This window comes from Rhipicephalus sanguineus, unplaced genomic scaffold, assembly GCF_013339695.2.
Source record: "Rhipicephalus sanguineus isolate Rsan-2018 unplaced genomic scaffold, BIME_Rsan_1.4 Seq1108, whole genome shotgun sequence".
NCBI lineage: Eukaryota > Metazoa > Arthropoda > Arachnida > Ixodida > Ixodidae > Rhipicephalus > Rhipicephalus sanguineus.
This window is the reverse complement of record NW_023614337.1, coordinates 123,364-147,690: the sequence shown is the minus strand read 5'-3', so window position 1 is coordinate 147,690 and position 24,327 is coordinate 123,364. Positions and strand designations below refer to the sequence as shown.

At 44.2% G+C, this 24,327-nt stretch overlaps 1 protein-coding gene across 1 annotated transcript in view; it reads left to right on the top strand.

Annotated features, from left to right (window-relative positions):
• Positions 1 to 24,327, top strand: part of LOC119376168 (transmembrane protein 209) — a 30,177-nt gene extending 5,850 nt beyond the window's left edge. The window contains exons 4-16 of the mRNA XM_037646093.2: positions 2,030 to 2,192; positions 3,103 to 3,181; positions 5,728 to 5,809; positions 6,922 to 7,002; positions 7,610 to 7,764; positions 8,516 to 8,578; positions 9,062 to 9,158; positions 11,782 to 11,907; positions 18,509 to 18,609; positions 20,752 to 20,866; positions 22,003 to 22,097; positions 22,606 to 22,679; positions 24,177 to 24,327. Coding sequence (XP_037502021.1) covers positions 2,030 to 2,192; positions 3,103 to 3,181; positions 5,728 to 5,809; positions 6,922 to 7,002; positions 7,610 to 7,764; positions 8,516 to 8,578; positions 9,062 to 9,158; positions 11,782 to 11,907; positions 18,509 to 18,609; positions 20,752 to 20,866; positions 22,003 to 22,097; positions 22,606 to 22,679; positions 24,177 to 24,231 — 1,286 coding nt within the window. The 3' untranslated portion in view covers positions 24,232 to 24,327. The remainder of the gene's footprint in view (positions 1 to 2,029; positions 2,193 to 3,102; positions 3,182 to 5,727; positions 5,810 to 6,921; positions 7,003 to 7,609; positions 7,765 to 8,515; positions 8,579 to 9,061; positions 9,159 to 11,781; positions 11,908 to 18,508; positions 18,610 to 20,751; positions 20,867 to 22,002; positions 22,098 to 22,605; positions 22,680 to 24,176) is intronic.

Genomic DNA, 24,327 nt, shown 5'->3' with positions numbered 1-24,327 from the left:
TATGTTGGCATTTGTTGTTATTGTTGTGGTTTCTACAAAAAAAAAGAAGGAAAAAAGGAAAGAAAAAAAACTGCACTTTGTATTCCTTAACTCTTGCAGCTCGATTGGTTCTGCGTTCAATGCATGGTGCCAGCATGTGGCTTGCAAAAACTTACCCACCTCCCACAGTTTTTTTTCTTCCCGCTTATATATAGCAGAAAATTTGGTGAATGCAACGAGCTTGTACCACGGCGATAAAGCTTGGTTTCACCGAAAAGAGCGGCAGCCCGCGCCCTTGCCCTCGCACGCGTGAACGAAGCTCACCTGTGGGCGGCCGCACCATTTGCTGGTTGTACTGCAAATGCTTCCCGCCCAGCCGGCGTGCTCAGGACACTACCGTAAAATCTGGAGCAAGCACCCTCCCTACGGTGAAAGATAATCCGCCAAGGTTTGCAGGGGGGGTGCTTGCTCGGTCATGGATCAAAATTCAAGATTCAAGAGGAAAAGCCGGTCAGAATAAAGAAGGCACACCCGTGCTTCTGATGAAATGCTTTATCGAACATGCATGCATTCACTGTTTTTATTCACCTCATTGGGTAAATAAAGAGTGAATGAAACAATGAAAATGGCAGGAGGGGGGGCGGGGCGCTTGCTTGGTCAATGGCGCATATTTCAAATCTCCCGAAAAAGGGAGGGGGGCGCTTGCTCGGGATTTTATGGTAGGTAAACCTTTCTGGCCAGTATAACAGTATTCGAGGAGCTTGTGATAGGGGGTTAGTTAGTTAGACATATTATGTAAACTTAAAATTTGTGGGGGAGTGTGCTTTCGTCACGCGGTCATGACTGTTATTGCGCACGCGCATTGTTCTAGGAGGGAAGCTTATGTGATTTCAATAAGTCAGTTGTTAGTGTGCGTTCGTCCCAAGCGCAGTTTAAGTTTACATAATATAACTGTATGTTTTCCACTTGTTGAAGTATCACTTACTACTTCTGATGGATGGCACCATACCCATGTGAATGCCAGTGAGATTTATTTACATGATGACTGCTTCCTAGGGTAGTTGGTTAATACTTAATATAGCCATTGTAGCATAAAATAAAAACAAACTTGTATAAGAAGCACATAACTGAGCACCATGTCCTTGGTGTCTGGTTTCGGGTTTTTACTTTTGTTTCGTTTTGTTTTGCATTACAATGACTTCAAAAAGTACTTAATGCAAGTTTTTTAAGCTTCCTGAGATGCTTCCCTGTGGCCAGGATAATACCACCTAACCATCTTGTTCATGGGCTGCCCCTTACCTTCCTCCACTTTGGCTAGCATTAATTTTCACCTTGTTGAACCAGTGCTCCATATGACATGACCAACATAGGAAAGTTTTAGTTTCAGGAGTGTTGCTTGAACAGAACATTTGGGATTGATTTCCCTTATGACTCAGGTGTAGGGTCATTTGGCACTCCATGGGTTCCTCAAAAGTTTGTGCTGGCACCATAGCTCAAAATAAGCAGTTTCCTTTTTCTTTTATATTTCTACAGTCCACAACTGCTATGTTCCTGCTATGTTAAACTGGTACTGCTGTTTGCTACAGTGTTCCTCTCAGACTTTGATGCCGTTAAGGGTTTTATGTCCCGCATGATGCCATTCCCTTACAGTGCATTCACACTGGTGACAGAGAGGTCGCGAAACGGTCACAAATGGTCACAGCTGTCGAAAATGAATATTTTAGGGAAGTCGCTCACTTAATGGCTCCCCAGCCCCACAACTAGTCGCAAAGCAGCTGAGGCAATGAGTGCGCAGAAGCACAACACTGCAATACCTGTGGCAATATGCTGAAGGTTATTTTATGTGGTCATGGTTGTGCTTGCAACAAAACAGACACAAACAGAAGCAATTACAGTTTTGACTAAGGGCATGTCACGGTTGCTGGTGGGTACATCAGTCGCAGTGAGTAGCTCCTCGGTTGCTAGTCATAGACTTTTGCTAGGCAACAGTGTGAATGCCACCTTAGAATAGCTGAAGCATTTCAGGTTCAAAGCATTTCCTGGCTTGCAGACCCTGGGTTCAACGTGAAGAGCCCACCTCAGACGAACCAGCCAGAGAAAAGGTGGCCCGGCTTCGATAGCTTTGTCCTGCCTTCTGCAACGCCTTCACCGCTTTCAAGGTCAATGGCAATGGCCCCACACGACACGTCTGCAGCAAGCTGGGGTTCTGCTGGGTATGTTTAGTCCATTGCCTTTGTATTGTTTGTGTTGTATTGTAATTGTTTTTGTTAATTTTGTGTTGTCACTTTCCATTTTGTTTCTTCAAAACATTACTGTGGCTACAGACGTGTGTAAATTTTGGTGCACATTTTAAAGATATGCACAAGTGAATTTTCCGTAATTCTAGTGTGTTTGGCTACTATCCTAAACATCTTTGGTCTGTACAAAAAAGATTAGTTACTGAGGGCAGCATATGAATCTGTTTAGACAAGAGGTATCAATGGGAGAAGTTGCAGAAGTTGGCACCGAAAGAAGAACTCATATGGATTTCTCCGAAAGAAAGCTTCCCAGTTAGTGAAAAATTCGTTGTGGTGTGGGATTTGAACCTGGGACCAACAGCTTTCCGGGGCAGTCGCTGTGCTGGCTGAGCTGACCAGGAGGATAGCAGATTGCTGTGCGAGTACAAATTACTCCACAGTGAACATTGGTAGCCTTTGTAGCTTCATGTTGCAAAAATGGATGGCTGACAACATCTTCCATTGGTGAAGCTTCCTGCATCATCTTGTCTTCCACTGAACTGATTTGCCAGACAGGAAGCATCATTTAGTTGTGATGAAACAAGTATAGTAGAAGTGGCTAATTAGAAAATCCTACTAATTCCGTACATAATTGAATTCCTTTATTTGGACTTAGCCAGTGACTTTCATGGCCCTTTGTATGCGAACAAGCCGTGCCACCTTTTTATTGCGTGCGTAAAACAGGCTGTTTTTGTGCTCCGTAATCCGAAACATGGCCTTTAAAATAAGTCGAGGACACTTTTTCATGTCTGCTTGTATACTATAGAAAAGAAAAAAGGGAACTGTGGTTCTAATGTGCTATCTCTCATTTTCTGAACACATTGCAACCTCCGGCACTCTGTTCCAGTTCAAGCTTTGGTGCCAACACTAGCCTGTCGTCCAGTTCTTGGATGTACTACCCAGGAGCAAATGCTTCCCTTGACAAGGTGGGTACTCTTCTTGATCGCAGGAGATTGTCAGGGCAAGGTTATACGTTTGTGCAACCAGCAGCAACACCTTACTGCTTGCACTTGCAATCAGAACATAGTGTGTCTTCTACAGAGAAGCACAAAGGTCCACAAAAAATCCATTTATGTACAGTCGACGACCGATAATTCGGACTCCACGGGGAACGTAAATAAGTCCGAATTATCGAATGTCCGAAAAAACGAATGCGCCAGAAAAAAAAAACTTTTATTGACACTTCAAAGTCCCGGTGGCCGAAAAAAGTTGTCAATGCGTTGCTGCCCGCACTTCCGCTTACGTGCAACCAAGTCCGCTGTATCTCCGCCAGTGTGATGTGATCGCTGTACGATGACGAGCTGGTTTCGTTCATGAAGGCAACGCGTCTGTGCGGCGCACTTAGCGGTCCCACAAAGAGGCAGCATGAATGGCGGCGCGGCGCGTTTGTGTTCTCGCCTATTAAATGCGTGCACTACGCATGCAACTGCACCAGGCCACATGCACTATCGAGCAGTTGACTGAAGATGCTTGTGGATGGATGGAAACAACTTTATTGACTGAAGATGCTTATCGTAAGGCTCGTCAGCGATTGAGCCGTACTGGCGCGTTTGCCACCTGCCGCCATCACGCCTCTCCGTGCATTTCCACTGCTTATCCGTAAAGACGTCGCCGCACGGCGCCGTGATAGCGGCCCCTTTGAATTTCCGGTCTGCTTCACCCCATAACACTTCGGCATCGCGACAAAGCTGACTTTCGGACTCTGCTACTGTCGCAAACAGGTCGACTCGCGAAAGCGCTGGTTCGAACCTACGAGATGATACACGCGGCAGAGACGGGGCTTCAATTATTGCCTTTCGAACCTGCAATTTGGGCAGAAAGTTCGAAAAATCGGACGCCGAAGAGTTTTAGCGTCCGAAATTTCCGACGTTCTTGACCACCGACGGTGCCGCGAAAGCGTCCGAATTTTCGAGCATGTCCGGAAAGTCAGGCGTCCGAAAAATCGGCAGTTGAATGTATCTGCCGCCTTTCGTTGTCGTCGGCGCGGCCTTCGGCGCTGGCTGTGAGGGGCACCGTTGGCACCATTTAACTCAGATCTTTTGAGACAGCAGAGCGTAAAATAAAGCAAGTCTCAAGATAAAAATGAACGCGCGCGCAGAACGCTCACCGCAGACGCATTGGACAATATGGCGGCAGCGCAGCGCGGGGATACAGATGGGATACAGCACGGAGGAAGTATATTCCTTCCTCCATGGGATACAGGAACCGGAATGTAGGATGTTCGCGATGTCGATACGATTTCCCACAGTTGACCAGTGCCTCCAAGATCAGCATTTCCAATCCCAAATCTGAGGCATAAAGTAGCGATCGAAATAGAACCTCATAGATCCGAAATTAACTTTCGTTTTGATCTCTGAGGCCATACTTTGTATGGTACGGGTGCCGAAGGAGATAATGGCTGGCGATTCGGCGTGCGCGACAGTCTCTGACAGGGTCCGGATTATCGAATGTAGATCTCGCAGCTGTCCGAAATATCGGTCGTCTTTACACATTACTTCTATGGGATCATCGGCGGTGCCGCGCGACTGTCCGAATTACTGAGCATGTCCGAATTATCGGTGTCCGATTTATCGGTCGGCGACTGTAATATGGCTACAGGCTGTAGTTATAATACCTGTATGTATGCAGTAGTTATTCCGTAGGAATCATCGCAAATAAAAAACAACTGCTCTACAAAACACATGGAGGGATACTTCTCTAAATTGTACAGAGGTTGTATGAACAGAAATAGGGTGCCTCAGACAGGCTGGCTGATGTTTCGATGGATGTACCTACCTTGGTCAAATGCACCTTGTCATCCTTGTGGTGTCTCGAAGGCCCCTCATGGAACAAACGGACACAGTAGACGCCGTTGTGTAACATCGAACATGTGGCGCATAATAGCAGCTTTTACATAATGGCAAGCTCGCTAGCCAAATCTTAGAAATAACTGCACTCACATGACAAATAACTCAATACAATGGCAACACAGTACACCAGCGACATAACACGTACATTGTACCACAAATGCCGCATCGCAGATGTTCTACTCACCACGAAAGTCCGCGGAAACGAGCCGTGGTGTTGCATTCACGGACTTCCCATGCGAGTCCACCGTCCACAGCTGTGCCAAGCCCCCAAAGAGACCGAGTGACCTTCCTCATGCGCCCGTGTAACCTTGCTCCTGCCAGGCAGTGCCACTGGTGCCACTGTGCGAGCACAGTGCCGCGTCTCGCCCGGCGGCAACAGAGCTAACTGCGCTAACTATATATGCAAGGAAATATAGTAATCCGGTAGTACTAAGAAATGAACATCAACACAAGAAGAAAGCTACGTAATATAGCAGGGAAATACCAACTGAACCTTTCTTGCGTATGTGGCTTACTTGAAATATCTGTTTGTTCATAAGATTCCGTTTTCATGCAATTTTGTTGTTACTGAAATATTGCTAGGACTGATGTGCCAAATGGTCTTGTTCCTTTCCTTGGCATAGAGTGGCTTTTCGGATAGGTCTCCAGACTCGGCACTCGGAGGAGCCACCGGTGGCCTGAGCTGGCGGGGTTCCTCACCTCAAGGTATGGGTGCTGGTCTTACAATTTCTTTGTTGTTTCTTTCTTTTGATTGCAATCCATTAAAGCTAAGTCCAACTTTATCCCCACTCTTGCTAAAAGAAAGAAAGAAAAATGCATAGAAAGGTAGCAAGGTTAGCTAGGGGTGGCTAACCTGTACGGGGCGAGGGACTAGCAAGGAATACAAGGTAAAACTGCGTATGCAAACTAACGTTAGTGGCCATTGTTCCCAAATTGCAATAATAATAATAATTGTTGGGGCTTAATGTCCCCAAACCATGATCTCATTATGAGAGACGCCGTAGTGGAGGGCTCCGGAAATTTCGACCACCTGGGGTTCTCTAACATGCACCTAAATCCAAGTACACGGGCCTCAAGCATTTTCGCCTCCATTGAAAATGCGGCCGCCGCAGCCGGGATTTGATCCCGTGACCTGCGAGTCGGCAGTCGAGCATTCTCAAAACTGTGTCATATCATGTTTTAGAACTTGAACAGTACAGATACAGCCTTTTTTGTAGAGCTAAAAGTGAAAAAATGGGCAGAAGAATTAATACAATTGAATTTCATTATAACGTTAGCAACATCTGACGAAAATATAGCTTTGTTTTATCCAATATTTCGTCGTAAACATGTATGTACAGTACTCATGGATTGAAACAGGACAACTTAGGGCTGAGTAATGCACATTCTTTCGTTTCCACTGCCTTCAGTTCGGGTCATATCGGAATAATTTTGACGTGATTATCTTGAGCAATTGCACATTCCAGTGGTTATACTAAAAAATTTGATGTCGCGTTTTAATACGTGAGTACTGTACATATGTAGCAATGCAAGAGTAGCAGGCCAGTTTTTTGGTTCCTTTGTTGTATTCCATAATCCAGCACTAGCATATAACGTTCATTATATCAGTCTGACTATATAGCCTCATAGATGTGCTATATAGATATGATAAGGGTCAGAGTCTGATATGGGTGCATTTTTCAGAGGGAATAAAAAAAGTTTTACATGCAGGTGTGATGCAGTTTCCTCGCATTGCTTGTTTTTCACAGAGCAAATTGTGAAGCTTTTTCCCACACAGTGAATTTTATTTCATAGGCACTGTTGTTTGATCCATGCAGTCAGATGGCACATAAGTGATGAACGGAGCTTGGACGACTACCTGGCTTCCCACGAAGAATCTGATCGCAGCCTCTCGTTCGGTATGTAATGGTAGTGTGACAAACCTGTTGCCGTGTGTCCAGTCGATCATTTTCGAGTTAACCAATTTTGCAAGTTTGGTGCCTTACATTTGGCAACACGGTTAATCGGGCACCTTCTCGCCTGATAACAAAACGTAGCAAATGCTTGAAATGTTTATTCTCGGTAAGTTTTCATATTTGTGAAACTATCTGGGCTGGGGTAAACAACAGGTTGGCAGAGCTAGCAAACAGGGGACAAGTGCAAAATGTATATAGTTACTCAAGTCTGATTCACTATTGTGGGCGCAAGGATTCTCAGTGCACCTTATGAAATTGACACCCTGCTGGAAGAGTTCGCAGTTGGTCAGCTATACAAATGCATGTCTGTTTACTGCAGCCATTCAAACAGCACATGTGTCTGTTGTTTATCGTGGTTCGTAAGATTAAATTTTGTTGGGGTGCATTTTTAAATGCTAGCACCATAACAGCTGAATAAGGCTGATTTAAATGGCGCTGTGTAGAGGAATGGTACGTACTATTGTCTGCAGAATTTGCAAAACTTGCTGACAGAGTGAAAGACCGGAGAGGTGTGATTAATTAAGCAGCCTTCACCCGCTGTGTCGTACAGACCTCCCCGAGAGCAGTGGTGTGATGAACTCTTCCCTACGCTTGGATGCTGACACGGTGATCTCTCAACTGAGCCACTACCAGAAGGCGACCAGGTCTCCGCAGACAATGCACGGTGATGACCTCAACTCGTCGGCCACCTTCAGCGGAGACAGTGTCAGTGGTGCCTTATTTTTCTCATATAAAAGTGTGCTGAACAGCAATGACTGATTTCCATCAGTGTAATTCAAAGGGAAGTTTTTCACAACCCTGAAGACCATCAGTGCAACTTGTGTGTCATCAGATTCTTTAGAATGGTAGCAGTGTGTGTGGTTGGACAGAGTTATCTGTGCCTTAGCAAGCAGAGTGTGACATTGGGCGAGTTGGTGCATAGCTTAATAAAATATTTGTGGCGCAACTGAGACAAGCAAGGAAAAAAAGGTCTTCTGTCTTCTCTTTTTTTTCTTTCTTGTCTCAGTTGCGCCACAAATATTTTATTAAGTTATCTGTGCCTGTCTTTCGTATTTATAAATGCAGATGTATTTATAAACCCTACATAATGTGTACATAAATAACACATTATCATTGGTTTATTTATAATATATATAAATTATGCATTACCACTGAGGCTGATACTTGATGTATTGCAACTCATAGTGATATGTTATGTGGGGTTTTGAAGACATAAGAAAACACAAACAAGGCATTTAAAAAGGAACACTGGGATTGCTGAAACTTGTGTAATTTTTTGTGTTCTGATAACAGTGCAGTTTGTTGTCCTCTACAAAGAATGGTGTGTTTATTGCATTCTTTCATCATGAAACAATCTGCTATACTCCCTATCATTAAGTGTAATGACCTATTTTTCTTATCTTATTAGTTGAGTGTTTATGTTTGACATTTTATGATGATCTAATCACAATTGTAGGTTTGGAAGAAGTGGTCTATTGATAAAGACAAGCTGGACATTTGGGTCGAGAATCTTCGAAAGGTTTGTGCACTTTTTGTGTCCACTTATGGCCACACTGTGCCAGAAATGGCGATTACCAAATAATTTCAAAGCTAACTGCAAAAAGAGTGCTGCTTATCATGTACTGATCTTAAATAAATTAAAGTCTGAAAGCTTCTAAGAAGTTGCCTGTTGTCAGGGGTATCTGGTTTCTTGATGGAACGATTGAGTTAGGTATTACATCCTAGTGTTGATGATTTATATATATCCGGCTGCCTGTAGTAGTAGTTAGGTGTCATTGTTATATTTATGTATGAAACTTGGAAGCATTTCCCACTCAGTGTGAGGCATCACAAGTAGAAGCACACTAATCATAAATACTGGTGTAGCGGCATAGTGGGTTAGACGATGGTGTTAATTGTAGAGTCAGTTGCTCTGTATATTGTCAAAAAACTTGTCGCTTGCCTCTGAGGCAGTATCCCACTTGGTAAAGACGAGCAGCAGCATTTTTGGTTTATTTCACAGTGGATCAGCCAGACCATTGTGAAACGAGTGGACTCTGAGATAGACTCCATCAACACCACGCTCCAGAGGCTGGGATCTTCAGATTTGCGTATTGGTGGTAAGTGCAGCCTCCACAAGCAGTCACCTGCTATCCGTTTTCAAGTACACTAACATTAATAACTCATACCACGATTAACATATTTGTGTTGATAAGTAGTTCTACTCTTCCTTTTTTTTCACCTTGAACCCTTTGCGGTCCAAAACCTTTACCCACTTTCCGGCTCTAGCGGTCCGAAACTATTTCGCCAGTTTCTGGCGCCGCGAATAAAAACACAAGCTGTGGAAGAGAAACGCACAGGATATTTATTTTTGCTCCTGCATTCTGCAGGCAACTCTTTTAGTGATATTTGGGCAACGTATGATACCGCTCAAAGCATTCCCCTGTGTGCAGGCCAGGGTTATTACTGCAGGTTTCCACCGCCGCCGTCGTCGTCTTCGTCACTCACTTCTGTCGAATCACTGTCATCACTGTCTGATGGAGGCACGTAATTCTCTTCCTCACTAAAGTCATCCTCGCTTTCGCTAAAAGCACCGCCGTAAAACGCACGCGGTGAAAACGTGGCCATGCTTCTCAGCGAACCGCGCGCGCGAGTGGGTACGCTCTAGGCCCCGTGCTGATCATAGTGCTGCACCCTAGTGTCAAAAAAGTAAAACCTCAACAAACAAAGCTCACTTATTCCTCAAGAGATGGCCCTTCATGTATACAAAAAATGCGCGCGACTCGCGGTGAGAAAACAGCAAAATTTAAACCACGAACACCCTTGTCGGGCGGGGCCCGACAGCGGACCGCTACGGCCGTGTTGCGTTGTCGGGCGCTGCCCGACAACGGACCGCAAAGGGTTAAGTATATTAGTGTACAAAGGGCCTGCCCTGAATTATGTTTCATGAAGCTCTGTTATGACGAATCATGCTAAGGCCATGCCACGGTCATTGGGATGAAGACACTGCTGACACAGGTTATCAACATTTTGATCACTTTGGAGATACTGTATCCCCCCAGGAGCACAATGGGCTGCAAAAGACACCTGCAATTTTAGCAGGTTTTTAATGTGAAGCCTTGTCAGTCATTATTCCACACAAAACACAGAAAACACATGGTTATACCTCGATATAATAAAGTTGATAAAATTGGCAGTTTACTTCATTGTATTGAAACTTCTTAAAATTGAAATTCCATATTTCATGCAAAGTATAATCACTGAAGCATTCATTTTTCTACGAAAAGTTCTGCAAGAATGTTCTAATACTATGGCAGAAGTTCAGGGGAAGATGGAAGCTTGAAGAGGTGAAAAAAAAATTCTCGTCGTTGGAGCCAATGTTTCAACAAGCAGTCTTGTCTTCTTCAAGGCAGCAACTGCCCGCTTGTCGAAACGGCTCCAGCGACACCCTGTGTTCAAGAATTTTTCGTGTAATACTATGGCAGTAACAAAGAAAAAAATTAATCTCAATTATGTAAAAAGGTCAATTTTGTTGAGCCTGAGAACTGGCAGCCACAACCCCATGCCACGCTGATAAAGTCCTCTTCACACTGTCTGATGAATTATAGCTGAGGCCTTTGTGATGGTTGGGCAGCTTTTTTAAACCAACCGTTCATTGTGTGATTCACATGGCGTGAAGCCTGGTGCGATTCTGTGCTTCTGCGACACAATACTTGCATAGCTGCTAATGTGACTCCTTGCCTAACATGACCCCTCCATAAGGTCTTTTTCTGAGTTAGGTAGTTTTAAGTATTGGTGTGGCTCTGTGGCAGAATACTACCATGGAGAATGCCTGGGTTCGATTTTGGCTTGAACCCTGGGTACTGACGCACGGCACCTTGACAGAGTACGTGCAGCGTAGAACACTAAACTATGCTGGCTATTGTGCGATACTATGTGCCAGGATTCCTGCATCTCATGCATCAGCTGCATGCGGTCGCTTTCAGCCGCTCGTAGGTGAGGAGTGCATTCAGGTGCACCTTTTCCCCTGCAGCCACTGTTGGAAAACATGCCGCTCCGTTTTGGCAGCCTCTTTCGGTTGTGCGGCACGCGACCTGAAAAATGTATGCAGCTAGATGGTACGACCACTGGAACCAGCAGAATTTCACCTTATTGCCACAGTCTTCCTCAGCAACAGCAGTGAAACTTTTTTATATATATTTAAATTGCAGAAAGATATGCTTCGTCGTATTGAGGGAAAAAAATACATTGTGTTCTGTGGACATGAAGTCATAGAAAATTAAATTTCTTATATTGAGAATTTCGTTATATTGAAGTACCATTATATATAGGTTTAACTTTGCTATTGTACATGTAATCTGGTTTCAGATGTTATCTGTTGTACTGACTATGTTCAAGGTTAATATCAGGTTTTATTATAAGTACTAAACACGGGGACACAGTTAGAAAGATGAACACAGCATCTGTGTGTCTTTCTAACCGGTGTCTCCATCTCTTGTCCAGTGCTCGTTTTGCCATGCATTACCAATCTGCTTAAGCCGCTAAACTGGTCAGGTTCCGTTACATTCCAATGTTTGGAGAAATTGTCACTGAAATATATTACAATGTCATAGCATGTAGTATCTTCTTTTTTATGGGACCATCGTGTGTTGGAGATTTCTAACAAGAAAATGTCATAGAGATTAGTTAACCACTGTTCGCATTCTTTCTATTCTTACCTGCAAATTGTGCCTGCTTTCGCAGAGGCCAACCCATCGACATTGCAGCAGGTGGCTCTCAGCAAAGGGCAGCACGTGCCCACACTGGCCTCTTTGCTGCCATATTTGGACCTGAACAGCAACCATGAATACCTGGTGCAGCGTATCAAAGGTGGGTGGGTCTTCACTCTCCAGCTGTGTTCCTGTTGTTGAAAATGCCATACAGTCGATGTGGGATATAGTAGGTATCCAACCCAGATGTAGCAAGTTATTGTCTGTATCGAACAGTCATAGCACCCCTTTGGAAATTTCATCCAGTAGTGCAGTTTGTACTACCCATATTTTCTCACGTGTAACCCACACAAGATATTAGGAGAATTCTGAGCTAAAATTGGGGTGCTGGTTATACATGAATTTTGGTGCGTAAGTTGGCTTCATGGCGTCGCTTCGTGGTAAAGCAAGGAAGGCAGCTTCATGGCAAATACGCTGGGATCTTTTTTTAAATTTTTAGTGGTGGTATGTAGTTGAGGAATGGGCCATATGCAGGGGCGCGTTATATGTGAGAAAATGCAGTATGTGTGTTTAACTCCTGTTCGCCACCACATACTGTATGTACAGGGGTTTTTTTTTAGACAATACAGATTTTTTATAAAAACTGTGACTGTTGCGCTCTAGTCGTTTTTACACACGTACTCTTTGTCGAGGCGAAAATACTTTGCAAAAGCTAAAATGACATTGACAAGACTAATTAACAAAAAACGATTAATCATCTTTTTAATTATTGACTTGAGGGCACTTATTTATACTTGAAAGTTGTAGTGCGTGGCAATTTATGGCATACCCATTTTTTAGAAATCACGAAAGTTGCACGAAATTCGAGATATTCATCATTGAATTTTAAGGGCGAAATTGAAACTGATCGTACCCGGTGGGCAGAAAACGCAACCTCTCTGTTATGTAAGACTAGAACTACACGTCACAAGGAAGTGACGAAATTTGAATGAAGGCGCATCATGGCCGTATCATTTCATGAAAAGTGGCGAGTCATCTCACTTGCATCAGCGGATTGCTTTACCTTTGCATGTGGTGTTTGATGCTTATCTGTTTCTTTTAAGCTGTGTGCAAGAAAACTGCAACACACTCAAACCTCGATATAATGAATTACCGGTTATAACGAAGGAAATGAAGAATAGCCTTGGTAATATATACAGTGGTTCGAATATGCGCTTATAACGAATTTTCAGATATAGCGAAGTTATTTTCGTGTCAAATGCAACTTTGTTATGATGAGGTTCAAGTGTATCAACTTTTTCTTTCTCTGTGAAGCATAAAACAAAGGGGCAGCCACTGCGACGCTTCTTCTTGCAGACAGGTGAAATAGTTTTTCGTTCCTGTTTATACATTAAGAAAGAAATGGATAAGCACCACCATAGGTCGGCAAAAAAGGTGGAGCTCACTCAGACTCGCTCACGAAATATATTTTGCCCTTAGGGCTCACTCGGACTCAATCTCACCAAACTTTTCCTCATCCGGACTCACTCGGACTCAAACTCATCCAAATATTACTCCCCCGGACTCACTCAGACTCCTAGTCACGGCTCGAACTGAGTCTGAGGAAGTCGGCTCATGAGTCCATTAGCGTATAATCGTCTTTTTTTCTACCATGGTGCATAATCGGTGCTGTACTTCCAAAAGGACATCTTTTGGGGCAAGTTGGTGCTTGCATTGCTTAGGTACACTAGACTGTGGCGCAAAATGTATTTCGTGAAAAAAGGGGGGAAGAAAATAGAAGAAAAGTAAGTGAAGTTGGTGCTTCACTTTCTTTTCTTCTCTTCCCCCCTTTTTTCACAAAATGTATTTTGCGCCACAGTCTAGTGTACCTAAGCAACGGTGCTCTACTTGGTGCCTTTTGATCTCGTACCTTCAAATACGAGTTGTTAGACGTTGTAATTCAGTAAGGACATTTTTTCATTCGAAGAGATGACTCACACGAGATATTTGTATCACGAACTACCCATGTAAGAGTTTGCAGGGGAGGTCAAGACCCCCTCTCCCTGCATGCAACTCGCGCCTCTGATCAATAAATATTCAGCTGATGTATGAACGGTAGTACGTTGAAGTATGTGTGAGCATACGTGAGTATAAACGTGAGCCGACATAAAGCTGATAGTAATGCTGAAGTTGAGTAGATAGGAGTCGATAGCTCGGCAAAGAATGTGGAGCTCGCGCAGACTCACTCACGAAATATATTTTGCCCTTAGGGCTCACTCAGACTCTCCAAACTTTTCCTGAACCAGACTCACATGGACTCAGGCTCATTAAAAATTTTCTCAAGCGAACTCATTCGCACTCAAACTCGCCCAAATATTACTCACCTGTACTCACCCAGACTCAGACTCATGGCTCGACAGTGGCGTAGCCAGGGGAGGACACACCGGGCCCGTGCCCCCCCCCCCCCCCCTCCAAAAAAACTTTCTGAAGACCTATGAGCACCACACATTGCTCCCAAAGAAAAATTTACACATCATCTCCCCCTACGGGCAACCATGGTGGGATGCGAAAGCATCGCAGGGGGTACGCATCGAGTTTCCTTTTCTCTTATGTGACTTATGAGACGGTGGTTGTCGAGGCATTTGAATTACCGCTTGCCGACGCTGACATTTACGTTCGGCTTCCCGAGCCTTCCTCTGCGCCGCGGCGGTGGCGCTGCCGCTGCAACTAGTGCCGACGTTGACGTTGCTCGTGGCGTTTCGCACACCGTTGCACAGAGAGAATGATGGAAGCACAGCGAACACGCGCTTTCGCAGCCTCGCAGCTTCGAGATTCGCATACCTGCCAAGTCTCCCGGATTACCCGGGACACTCCCGGATTTTGAACGTTTCTCCCGGTTGTACGGGTCATAGAAAAATCTCCCGGAAATCCAGTTTTGCCCCGCGCGTCCAGTGCATTGCGCGCCCCGTGCGTAACGGTGACGCGAGGTGGGACGTTTCGCGCACAGATGCGCTACACGCAATTTAAAAATTGATCCTAAACGTGTTATAGGTTATATCAGCCGTTAATATTTCGTAGATGATGCGTTTGTTTTCACACAAATCTATCCCACAAGTTATCCCGCCTTCAAAATTTTGTGTCACTACTGCTTTAAGTGGAGAGCCCAGCACTTAAAAGGGTAGCCGTTACTGATGTCTGTCGAGATAGCGTGTTCGCCAGCGCTTGCGACCGTCCCCGTCTCAACGGCGCTCATTATGGTCCCTTGCCCGACGAAATAACTGGTAAGCAAGCGATGACAGGCCTCGCACGCGGAGCAATGTTATCGCATGTGCCCTTCGCGCGACGGTGACGGCCGGGTCGTTTCATCTCTGCTTCAACCGCGTTCGTCCCTAGCGCTAGCGCGCATTTACTCGCATGTGAAACAGACGATGCGTAAGCGATGTTATCAGTTTGGACTCTGTACAGATCAGCGGCGACCGTAAAATCCCGCTGACAGTGTCCATTAAATTGCTATCGCAATAACCCCCCCCCCCCCCCCCCCCCCCCCGCTCGTTGAGTAGATCTCCCGGATTCCGTTTCTCCAAACTTGGCAGGTATGGATTCGCTTGCCGGTGTTGCCGTTTACGTTCAGCTTTGCGAGCATCCATAGCGCCGTTGCGAAGGAGAGTGCAACGGGAGCGCGTGCGCGCTGCATTATATACGAGCGCACAGCTGTGGTGGAGAGAGAGAAACGGGAGAGGAGAAACGAAGCGGAGGCAGCGCTCACGCCACCTCCTCCGACCTCCTCGCGCTCACATGAGGAGAGGGGGGAGAGTTGGTGCGTACGCAGTATGGGTGCGGACGCCATAGAATGGACACTGCCCCGAACATAAGATGCTTTCGCATCTAATAAGCTGTCTACTTGTGTATTTCAGAATGCTTGCTGATTTTCCTGACCATATTCTGCTTCGGTGCGCCCGGATTCAAATTTCATCACTTCCTTCTCACGTGTAGTTCCGGTCTTATGTAACAGAGAGGCCGCGTTTTTCCACTCCAGGCGCAATCAGCTTAGATTTCGCCCTTAAAATTTGATCATGAATATCTCGAATTTCATGCAACTTTCACGATTTCTAAAAAATGGGTATGCCATAAATTGGCACGCACCAAGACTTTCAAATATAAATAAGTGCTAATTAACAAGCTTTTGTTAATTAGTGTCATCAATGTAATTTTAGTTGTGGCAAAGCATTTCCTCAACGTAGAGTAGGTGTACGAAAACGACTGGAGCGTGACTGTCATGGAATTTTTATGGAAAATCTGTATTGTCTAAAAAAAATATCGTGTAGAACGCCGCACAGTGCAATTGTGCTTCTTCTAAGGGCACTGTGATTACTTCCTGCACCATTGAAAATATCTAGTGCCAATAAAACAGCACCGTTTTGGCAAATGCTGCTTAGCAAAACAGTTGCAATACACGCCCGAAGAAAAAATTCCGCTCTGCAAATACGAATGGCTTGTGCAAACTGTCGCCATTTGTTTGTTATCTGCTAGAGCACATCACCGTGCTACTTTAAACAATTCGGCTCTGCAAATATGAATGGCTTGTGCAAACTGTCGCCATTTGTTTGTTATCTGCTAGAGCACATCACCGTGCTACTTTAAACAATGTCGAAAGCTTTCATAATAGGAGAAAGCGGGGAGGATATTTGATTTGCTCATGAGTGGCTGACATGAGATGTTGACCTGTAGATGTCTGCACTGTGAATTTTTTCTTGTAAACTAGGAGATTTTATGGAATCCAGGAGTTCACAATCGTGTTTTGGCATTCTGCAAGCAGCCAAAACAAATCGATTCTAACTGCTACTTCTGACAGATTTATTTTATCATTTATCATTTATTTACCCTTAAAGGCCCTTTTCAGGGTATTACATAAGGGGGGGGGAGGGAGGGGGGGACAAAGCATCAATAACAGCATGGTCATTATTACACAAGGGGGGACAAAAGCATCAATAACAGCATGGTCATTATTATGCAACGCTATAAAAGAAAAAAAAATGTTTGCAAAATACAGAATACATGATTTCAATTTCAAAAGCGAAGCAAAGACAGTGCAATAGGCACTGCAGTTTGGATGTAACAAAACCACTGCATGCCAGATCTGTGCTTTGTTAGTCTTTGCAAAAAGCCCATTGCAGCACCTGTGTTCGAGACTAACTGCTGCGAGATTCGCAAGTCGAGAGTCTTTGCCAAACACATTTCATTTGCACTTACTGTAGTGGTAATGGAATGGATTTTCTGTATCTTTAAGGTTGGCAACGTTGATCGAAGGTTCATTTTAATGGCACATTTAACAAACACACAGAGGACATTTACACGCGACTTGACGTGGAGACATGCGTCCATACAGGCTAGTCTGCTTCTAGTATATATGGATTATAAGTGAATTGAAATGCAATAAACAACAAATGACTGTGCAAAAAAGTGCGCAAAGGAAAGCTTATCTGCAATTAAAATGTGCAGCAAGCAATTTGATATGGGTAGGCTCAAATAGTTTCAAACGATACAGTCTTTTACGGTTGAGATCGCACCAGTGATATATTCAGGCACACATTCGATGCAATGGTTACTTTTCCATTCTTGTCAGTTTCAAAAGTTGGATTTTCTGCGAGGCTTAATTGTATGGTGGCTTAGCTCACCATATGTGGAAGTGCTAAATAAGGGAGGTGGTGGAAGGAATTCAATATTTTTCTGAGTACAATTCTGAAGCTGATGTAACAGCATGCTTTCTCACTCTGACAAAGTTGAAAAACAAATCTCTGTCTCTGTTCTGCACAAAAGATACACGCAAATTTTTTTGTGTTCACGAATGAATAGCAGTGTGGCGACACACTGCGCACAAACCGGCGCAACCTCCGCCTCGTCACTAGATAGCCCGGCGTGACACGGCTGCATGCTGCACCACGCCTCCGATAAGGGACAGCGCCACCGCAGCGTCACCGGAGGCTTACGTCACCGACGGTGGCTATAAACCCAAGCTACCAAGCTCGGATGAGATCATTCCTTCGCTACCCGACCGAGCGCAGCGTCGGTATGCTCGCCCCGCTGCTGCTACTTCGTTAATAAACAGTTTTACGTTTTATGTTGGGATGCGTCCTTCCATCGACACGGCATCCCACAGCAGTATCAGTGACTGGGGGTGTCTATCTTCGACTAGCTGCTTGCTTAGACGCTTTTTTTAGTGGCTGGCATAACATTTTAATGTGATTGCATCAAAAGAAGCTCGTGTTGCAGAAAATCCAGTGTCAGCGGCGGCAGCGTTGGCCATAAGTGTGAAATCCCAATGGATGCAAAGAATACTAACATGTCAAGGCACGCTCAGATTGTCGCCAAGTTTCTCGGGAGAGCTCTTGCAAACAAAGTAAAGTAATTGAGCTGAAAATGAAATTGGATTTTTCGTATCAAGGTGGGAATCAAACCCAGGCTCTCGGGCTGTGAGACACACATGCTACTCCAACATTGACGGCTCAGCGATTCAAGCTGAATGAAGAGGGACCTAGTGAACGAATGTGCAGTCCAGTCATTTCTGACCTTGAGGCTTGGGTTGATATCTTGCGGCTCCTAGCAGCCTATGCAAGCAGTAGAATCTGCATTTTCACATATTTCAGAGAGATGGGGCCGCCCTCCCATGATTTTGTGTTAAAGAGCCCGTGTTGCAGAAAATTCAGTATAGTCATTGGTGATAGTGCTATTACGTTCCACTCGTAAACGCAAAGCTTAAGTGTCCTCTAATTTTTTTCTTTCAGAGCTGGCTCGGGGTGGCTGCATGAGTGACTTCCGGTGGAACAGTGGCAGCCAGAACTACAGGGGCAAGCCATGGAGTGACTCATTGCCCACCGACTCAGCTGTAAGTAATCTGAAGAAAGATTGAATTTCCTGAGGTAGTAGTTCAACTAGCTGTTATTCCACATGCAAAGTGAGCAGCATAGAATTTATAGATACACCCTGGTTATGCAAGCTCCGCACTTTTTACAGGGACAACTGTTATGTTTTTTTCCGTGGCATGAAATGTCGTGCAGTTTGACGCTTGTACTACAAATGCCTCTACAACAAAGCGGCCTTTATAATGAAGGGATTCTCTATGTTTCGGCTGTATTACGAGCATTATGGTGCACAAACTTTGCAATGAAGTTAACAAAGTACTATTTTGAAAGTTTTAAGCAGTACTTTACAAAGGTGTTTTGCTTTAGTAGCAGTGGTGCTAATGAAAAATATTATCTGCGGATTTGTTTTGCCAGATTTGTAATGGGATTCTAGTAGAACTCATTGTTGGGCTGGTTGGTGCAAAGCATTTTGTGCTGCTTTAATAAGTTAGGAAAAAGCCTTAATTTTACTCATGAGCTGCCAGCGAACCATTGTCTGCTATTTTTAGACACAAATATCAAGTGCCTCGAAAGACAGGTGTGTTGGATGTATTTACTCAGAGCCAGGAAAGAGTTGTTGCCGTTCGTACACATTAAAAACTATCAAGAGGGCTATCGGTTCTCTTTGCCTTGAATTCACCCTAAGTCCTGTGAACACATGGTTGAGACCAACTGTAGGGTCCAGATTCACAGACTGCAAAACGCGGGTTTTCCCAGCTCTGTTGTGTCTGCTGTAGCAGAAACATTGCTACAAAAAATAAAAGGAAAAAGAAAAACACAAAGGCTTGGCCTGAGCACAGGAGACCGCAAGTGATTCCCTATACGCACCGAGTTGCTAATGGCCTGATAAAGGTTGCCGTCAGGTATGGCGGGCCTGTAGTGTTCTCGGCGCCAAGGAAGCTGAGTGGTTTATGTGCACGCATTGGGCGAAAGAAGCCACAGTGTGATATGAAGCGTGGCCAGACTTTTGTGGATTGTGTTGTTGGCGTTGTATACGAAACACCACTGACATGTGGGGTGGTTTGTTTATTTTTTTATTTATTTACAATACCTCAAAGGCCCCAGTGAAGGGGTTTTACTTGAGGGGTGGGCTTTTACAATGGATTAAGTGAGTAGAGGCTCAATCGCTGCTTTGAAGGTGATGATACTGGACTGTAGCATTCTGTGCTCTACATAGATCAGATGGGTCGTTGTGTAAATATTAGAGCTTGGGAACATTTCAAATCGTTAGAAAGGGGAACAAGATTGAATGTGGCCTTTCATTGTAAACAGTGCAAATGTAAGCCAGTGCTGAACGAAATCAGGATTTTGGGCAGAAGTCATGACAAAATGGCACGTGAAATACTTGAGGCCTTTCACATTGCAAAGAAGGGCGAAGCGTGTTGCAGTGATAGCTCTGTGGCATTGCGCAGAATGGAACAAGATTTCCTGCAACCTTTTTTATAATCTCGAGAAGCAAATAAGAATGCGAAGATGACGCATAGTATTGCATGCCAGTTTTGTGTTATGCCTTTTTGGGTTAGTTCGGTTGATATGAAGGTGATTGTGATATGACCATGTGACTGCGTGAGTGTATATATTTGAGCCTCGCTTTGGTGATTAAAGAGTTGGTAGTGTCCTTCACCATTTCCTGTGTTCGATTTTGGATGGATATATTTCCTTGTTGTAAAGGGAACCTACATTCAGGGGCCCAGATAAGTGATTTTCTCCTAACAATTGGCTGATTTGAGCTCTTCTTTAAATGCTATGAATCTAATCAAAATTGGTTTAGTGGATGTCAACTTGAGATGAGACCAAGATCGCGGCACTCGGTTGCGCCGTTGCGGAGTTATCGTGGCTTGAAAATGCTTTTTCTTTTTTTGCAGTTTCTGTAAAATTTGTCGCTGCCTTAACTGATAGAAAAATTTGCTTGGCACTTCTATATGGTGCTCATAGAATATATTTTGGAATTATATAACTGAAGGGTTATGAAAACCGAATAATAATATTTTTGAGATACTGATATGATTCAATTTTTTGGCCATTTTTTGCTACTCAAAAGCCATGTCCTCCCTTGCTGATTGATTTCTTTCCTGCCACGTATTAGTGGGTGTTTGTTGAAGCTTCCTCTGAATTGCTCCTTACAGATAGTTCTGCATCTGCTGTGCACGTACCTGAACTCCAGGCTGCCTCCCGATCCACGCTTTCCAGATGGGAAAACTTTCACCTCGCAGTTCTTCCACAAGGCACCAAACAAGCCTTGTGAGTGAAACAGTTTTCTACTTATTATATTGCCACGCGCGCTGTATTATCACAACCGTGTGACAGTATGCTTGCGTGAGGAAGGAATCAACACTTTACAGTACTGGCCATACGCTAGACTGAACACTCAAGTGCTAATTGGCAGTTGTAATGCTTGTTCATGTGCATTATTTTGTAGCATTCTGTGCTCTAAAGCACTTTCTTTTTTGTCACCTGAGTATAAACCAACCATTCCTTAATCAGCGCTCTGGTTATGCATATTTTGTGCTCATATCTGGCTGTTGCGTTTGCACTTGACACTATTGCACTTAACGGATTTTGTCTCTTAATACTACTGTAGTTTAACTTCACAAAGCCTTTTGTGGACCCTTCCATGCCTGTATAGGGTGATGCAAGCGGCTAGAACATTTTCAATTCAAACTAAAACAAAAATAAGTGCACAAATACCTAATACGAAAAAACAACTAAACGTTACAATGTTTACATCTTTACAAAGGAAATCCAGTACAGCTGTTCAAACAAATGAAAGCTTTATCAACAGGCTATCAACACGGTGGTTTTGTTTAGCTCGGCTAAACCGTGATGACAAGGCACAGGGACCAGCGCACGCGTGAAATTGCTGAAGCATTTGAAATTATAAAAGCAAGAGACAGATGCGTGAGCCAGCCTTCCATCGCTCTCACAGAAGCTGAGATTACCTATCTACAGCATACATGAGTACATGCCTGGTGGGGGATAAGATTTTTTGTTTGGTTTTTGTGGTTTTTGTTTTGTTTTGGATTTTTGTTGTTTTTTTTGTGTGCTTATATATGACACGTTTCTTCCATTAAAATTTCAGTTGTTAGACAGCGCTTGTGTCGTGCACTTCCTTGTGTTTTCGTGTCCTTTTTTTTTGCGCTGAACATGGCGAGTACGTTCCAACTAGCCCAATTTGCCACCTTACATCAAATTTCTCAACAGCGATTGGCTCCCTTCTGCAGCTTGTGTTAAAGAGCCAATCACGACTAAGAAACTCGATCTGGATGAGGCCCAATCGTGATCAAAAGTGACCGTGTGACACCAGCATAATACAGTTGAACATGTTCATGGCACAAAGCAATATCTTGTCACAACCTGGCCCTTGTTATTTGATGCAGCTGCGGACAAGGATGCCTTATGCATATATCAGACCAGTGTGCTACCACCACACTACCGTGTCATCGTAGGTGAGGACACCTGCGACCTTCCAAAGGTACGGTCCATAATGGGTGGTTTTCTGCGATCAGCAATTATTTGTTTGTTCACGTGCAGATTTTAGTTGGTTAATCGGTTCAAATTATCTTTTTTTTATCACAAAGTATACTAACGAGCACAAAATGAATGGATCACAGAAACCACTGGAATTTAAGGGAAGCCCCTGCAGTAAACATGTATATCTCGCAGAAAACACGTAACAAAATGTCGTCTCCAAAATGACATGCTGGATCGAACACATTATGAACAAAAAGGCGGAGCATAGACACTAAATCTTTACTTTCATCTTAGTCCAAGCGAACCTCAATATACTGGAGCACTGTTGCACAGCTGACATTTTTAGCCATACTGTAGGCTCTGTTGATTGTATTAAACTGAAAACACACTCTTTTTGCACTATTTTAAGAACAAAATATGACGGTTATGTAATAGGCAATACTATAGGGTAGGTTTTTTTACAGGCTTAGTTTGGACTCCAGTTTATTTTCATTTCATTTCTACTGCAGGGTCGAAACAATCTCTTCTATGCCATCCTCCTGTTCCTGCACTGCATCAAGACTAAACATGGAGGCATGCTAGGGTAAGTGAATGTCAAGTGCATTCTTAGCTGTCTACCTCCCATAGAGGTCGACAGTTAAGAATGAACTGTGCCTGGTGCTTACACTCCAATTCTAAATATTACATGAGCAAAATAGTGAGAGCACCGAAAGCTCACCGCAAAATGCTACGCATGTTACTGGCACCCCATTGTCACGAGTGAACCACGGACGCTTGCAAAATAGAAACAAATGCACACTGTTTATTGTTTATATGTTATTGTTACATTTGGGTGTAACGCTAAACAAGTGGCATTTGTGGAAGCGAGGTGGCACTGATAGCTGCACTGTTGCGGCAGTAGCGGGCCCCGTTGCAACTCTCTGCGCTCCATGCAAAGCCACTGATCGGAGGCATTACCTCAGTCTTTCTTCTTTTCATGAAGACAAGTCTTGGTCGTGGCAAGATCCTCCTCTCGTGCGGAAATACTAAATGGACGGCATCACGGTTCAGTTGTGAAGACTTCATAGTCAGGCAAAGCGACTGCATTCGAGACGGGATTCGCACGTGGTCGCTGTCTCGGAAATTAATTCGGGCAGAGCACACTTGCCTTTGTAGGTTTGAAGATTTTGCTCTTGACAGCAGTGACCCACTTTGCAGCCATCTTCTGACCTTTAGGTAGTTCGTGAAATGCGACTTTATCGCGACTGTATGTGCAATTGCAGCCGGATGCTGTGCAGAACTCAGCATTGTGAGTGTGCTTCAATATGGCGCATAGACCGTAACAAAGGCTGTAGAAACACTACTGGTGAACTTTGTATTGCAAGTGCTATCTCGAAGTGAGCAAACAGGACAGTAAGCAATCCCTGCGACCCCACCACTGACGCTTCCTTTGGTAGCTGGTAAAGGTGCAAACCATTGCAGCTGTCTTGCACGTCCCTCTCAATGGCGTCACTTCTCTACATCTCTCTCTGCTGTCCTCCTCTCCTACATTCTGCATGTGCCAAGGGCGTTCCCATGGCCAAAGTTTGCCCGCTTATAGCACAGTTGTCTAATTAAATATTGCAAGAAAAATCTACATAGGCGTGTTAAAAGGTAGAGATTCCAAATTACGCATAATTTCGAAAATTGAAAGACGCTTCAGTGTCTATGTCACCGTGGGCTTTGAGATTATCAGCTTGCCGCAAGTGGTACCTTATCTTGGACACGTTGCCAAGGAGTTGTACTGTTTCACAAAATTCTCGGTTATGTTTCGTTTCCTGTAAGCAGCAGTGTGAATTATTACTATTTTTTTAGTTTCTGTAGCGAAAGGAGTTTCAGGCAGCAGTGACACTAAGGAAGAGGATGAAGCGAAGTCACAGGAAGGTAACAGGCTGTGCTGCGTTGAAGAACAGCAAATTTTTTTTTTGCATTTTTGCTTCACCCTTGTCCTTGGTGTGGTTAAAAACATACCAATTATAAACAACTAGCCGATGCTTTCACATTAGTGGAAACAAGCTATATATGCACATTAACAATGTGGACTCTGTTACCAACTGTGCAGGCGGATCAACCTCGGTCTTTCGGGAGTGAACGTCCTGTGTGTCTTGGATGGATAGCGTTGGTCGACTAGACGTTTCACAGTTACTTGGAGTCGAGTGGGCCTCACCTGAAGGAATCAGTCCAGTGGGACACTGCCAGGCATTGCCATCAAG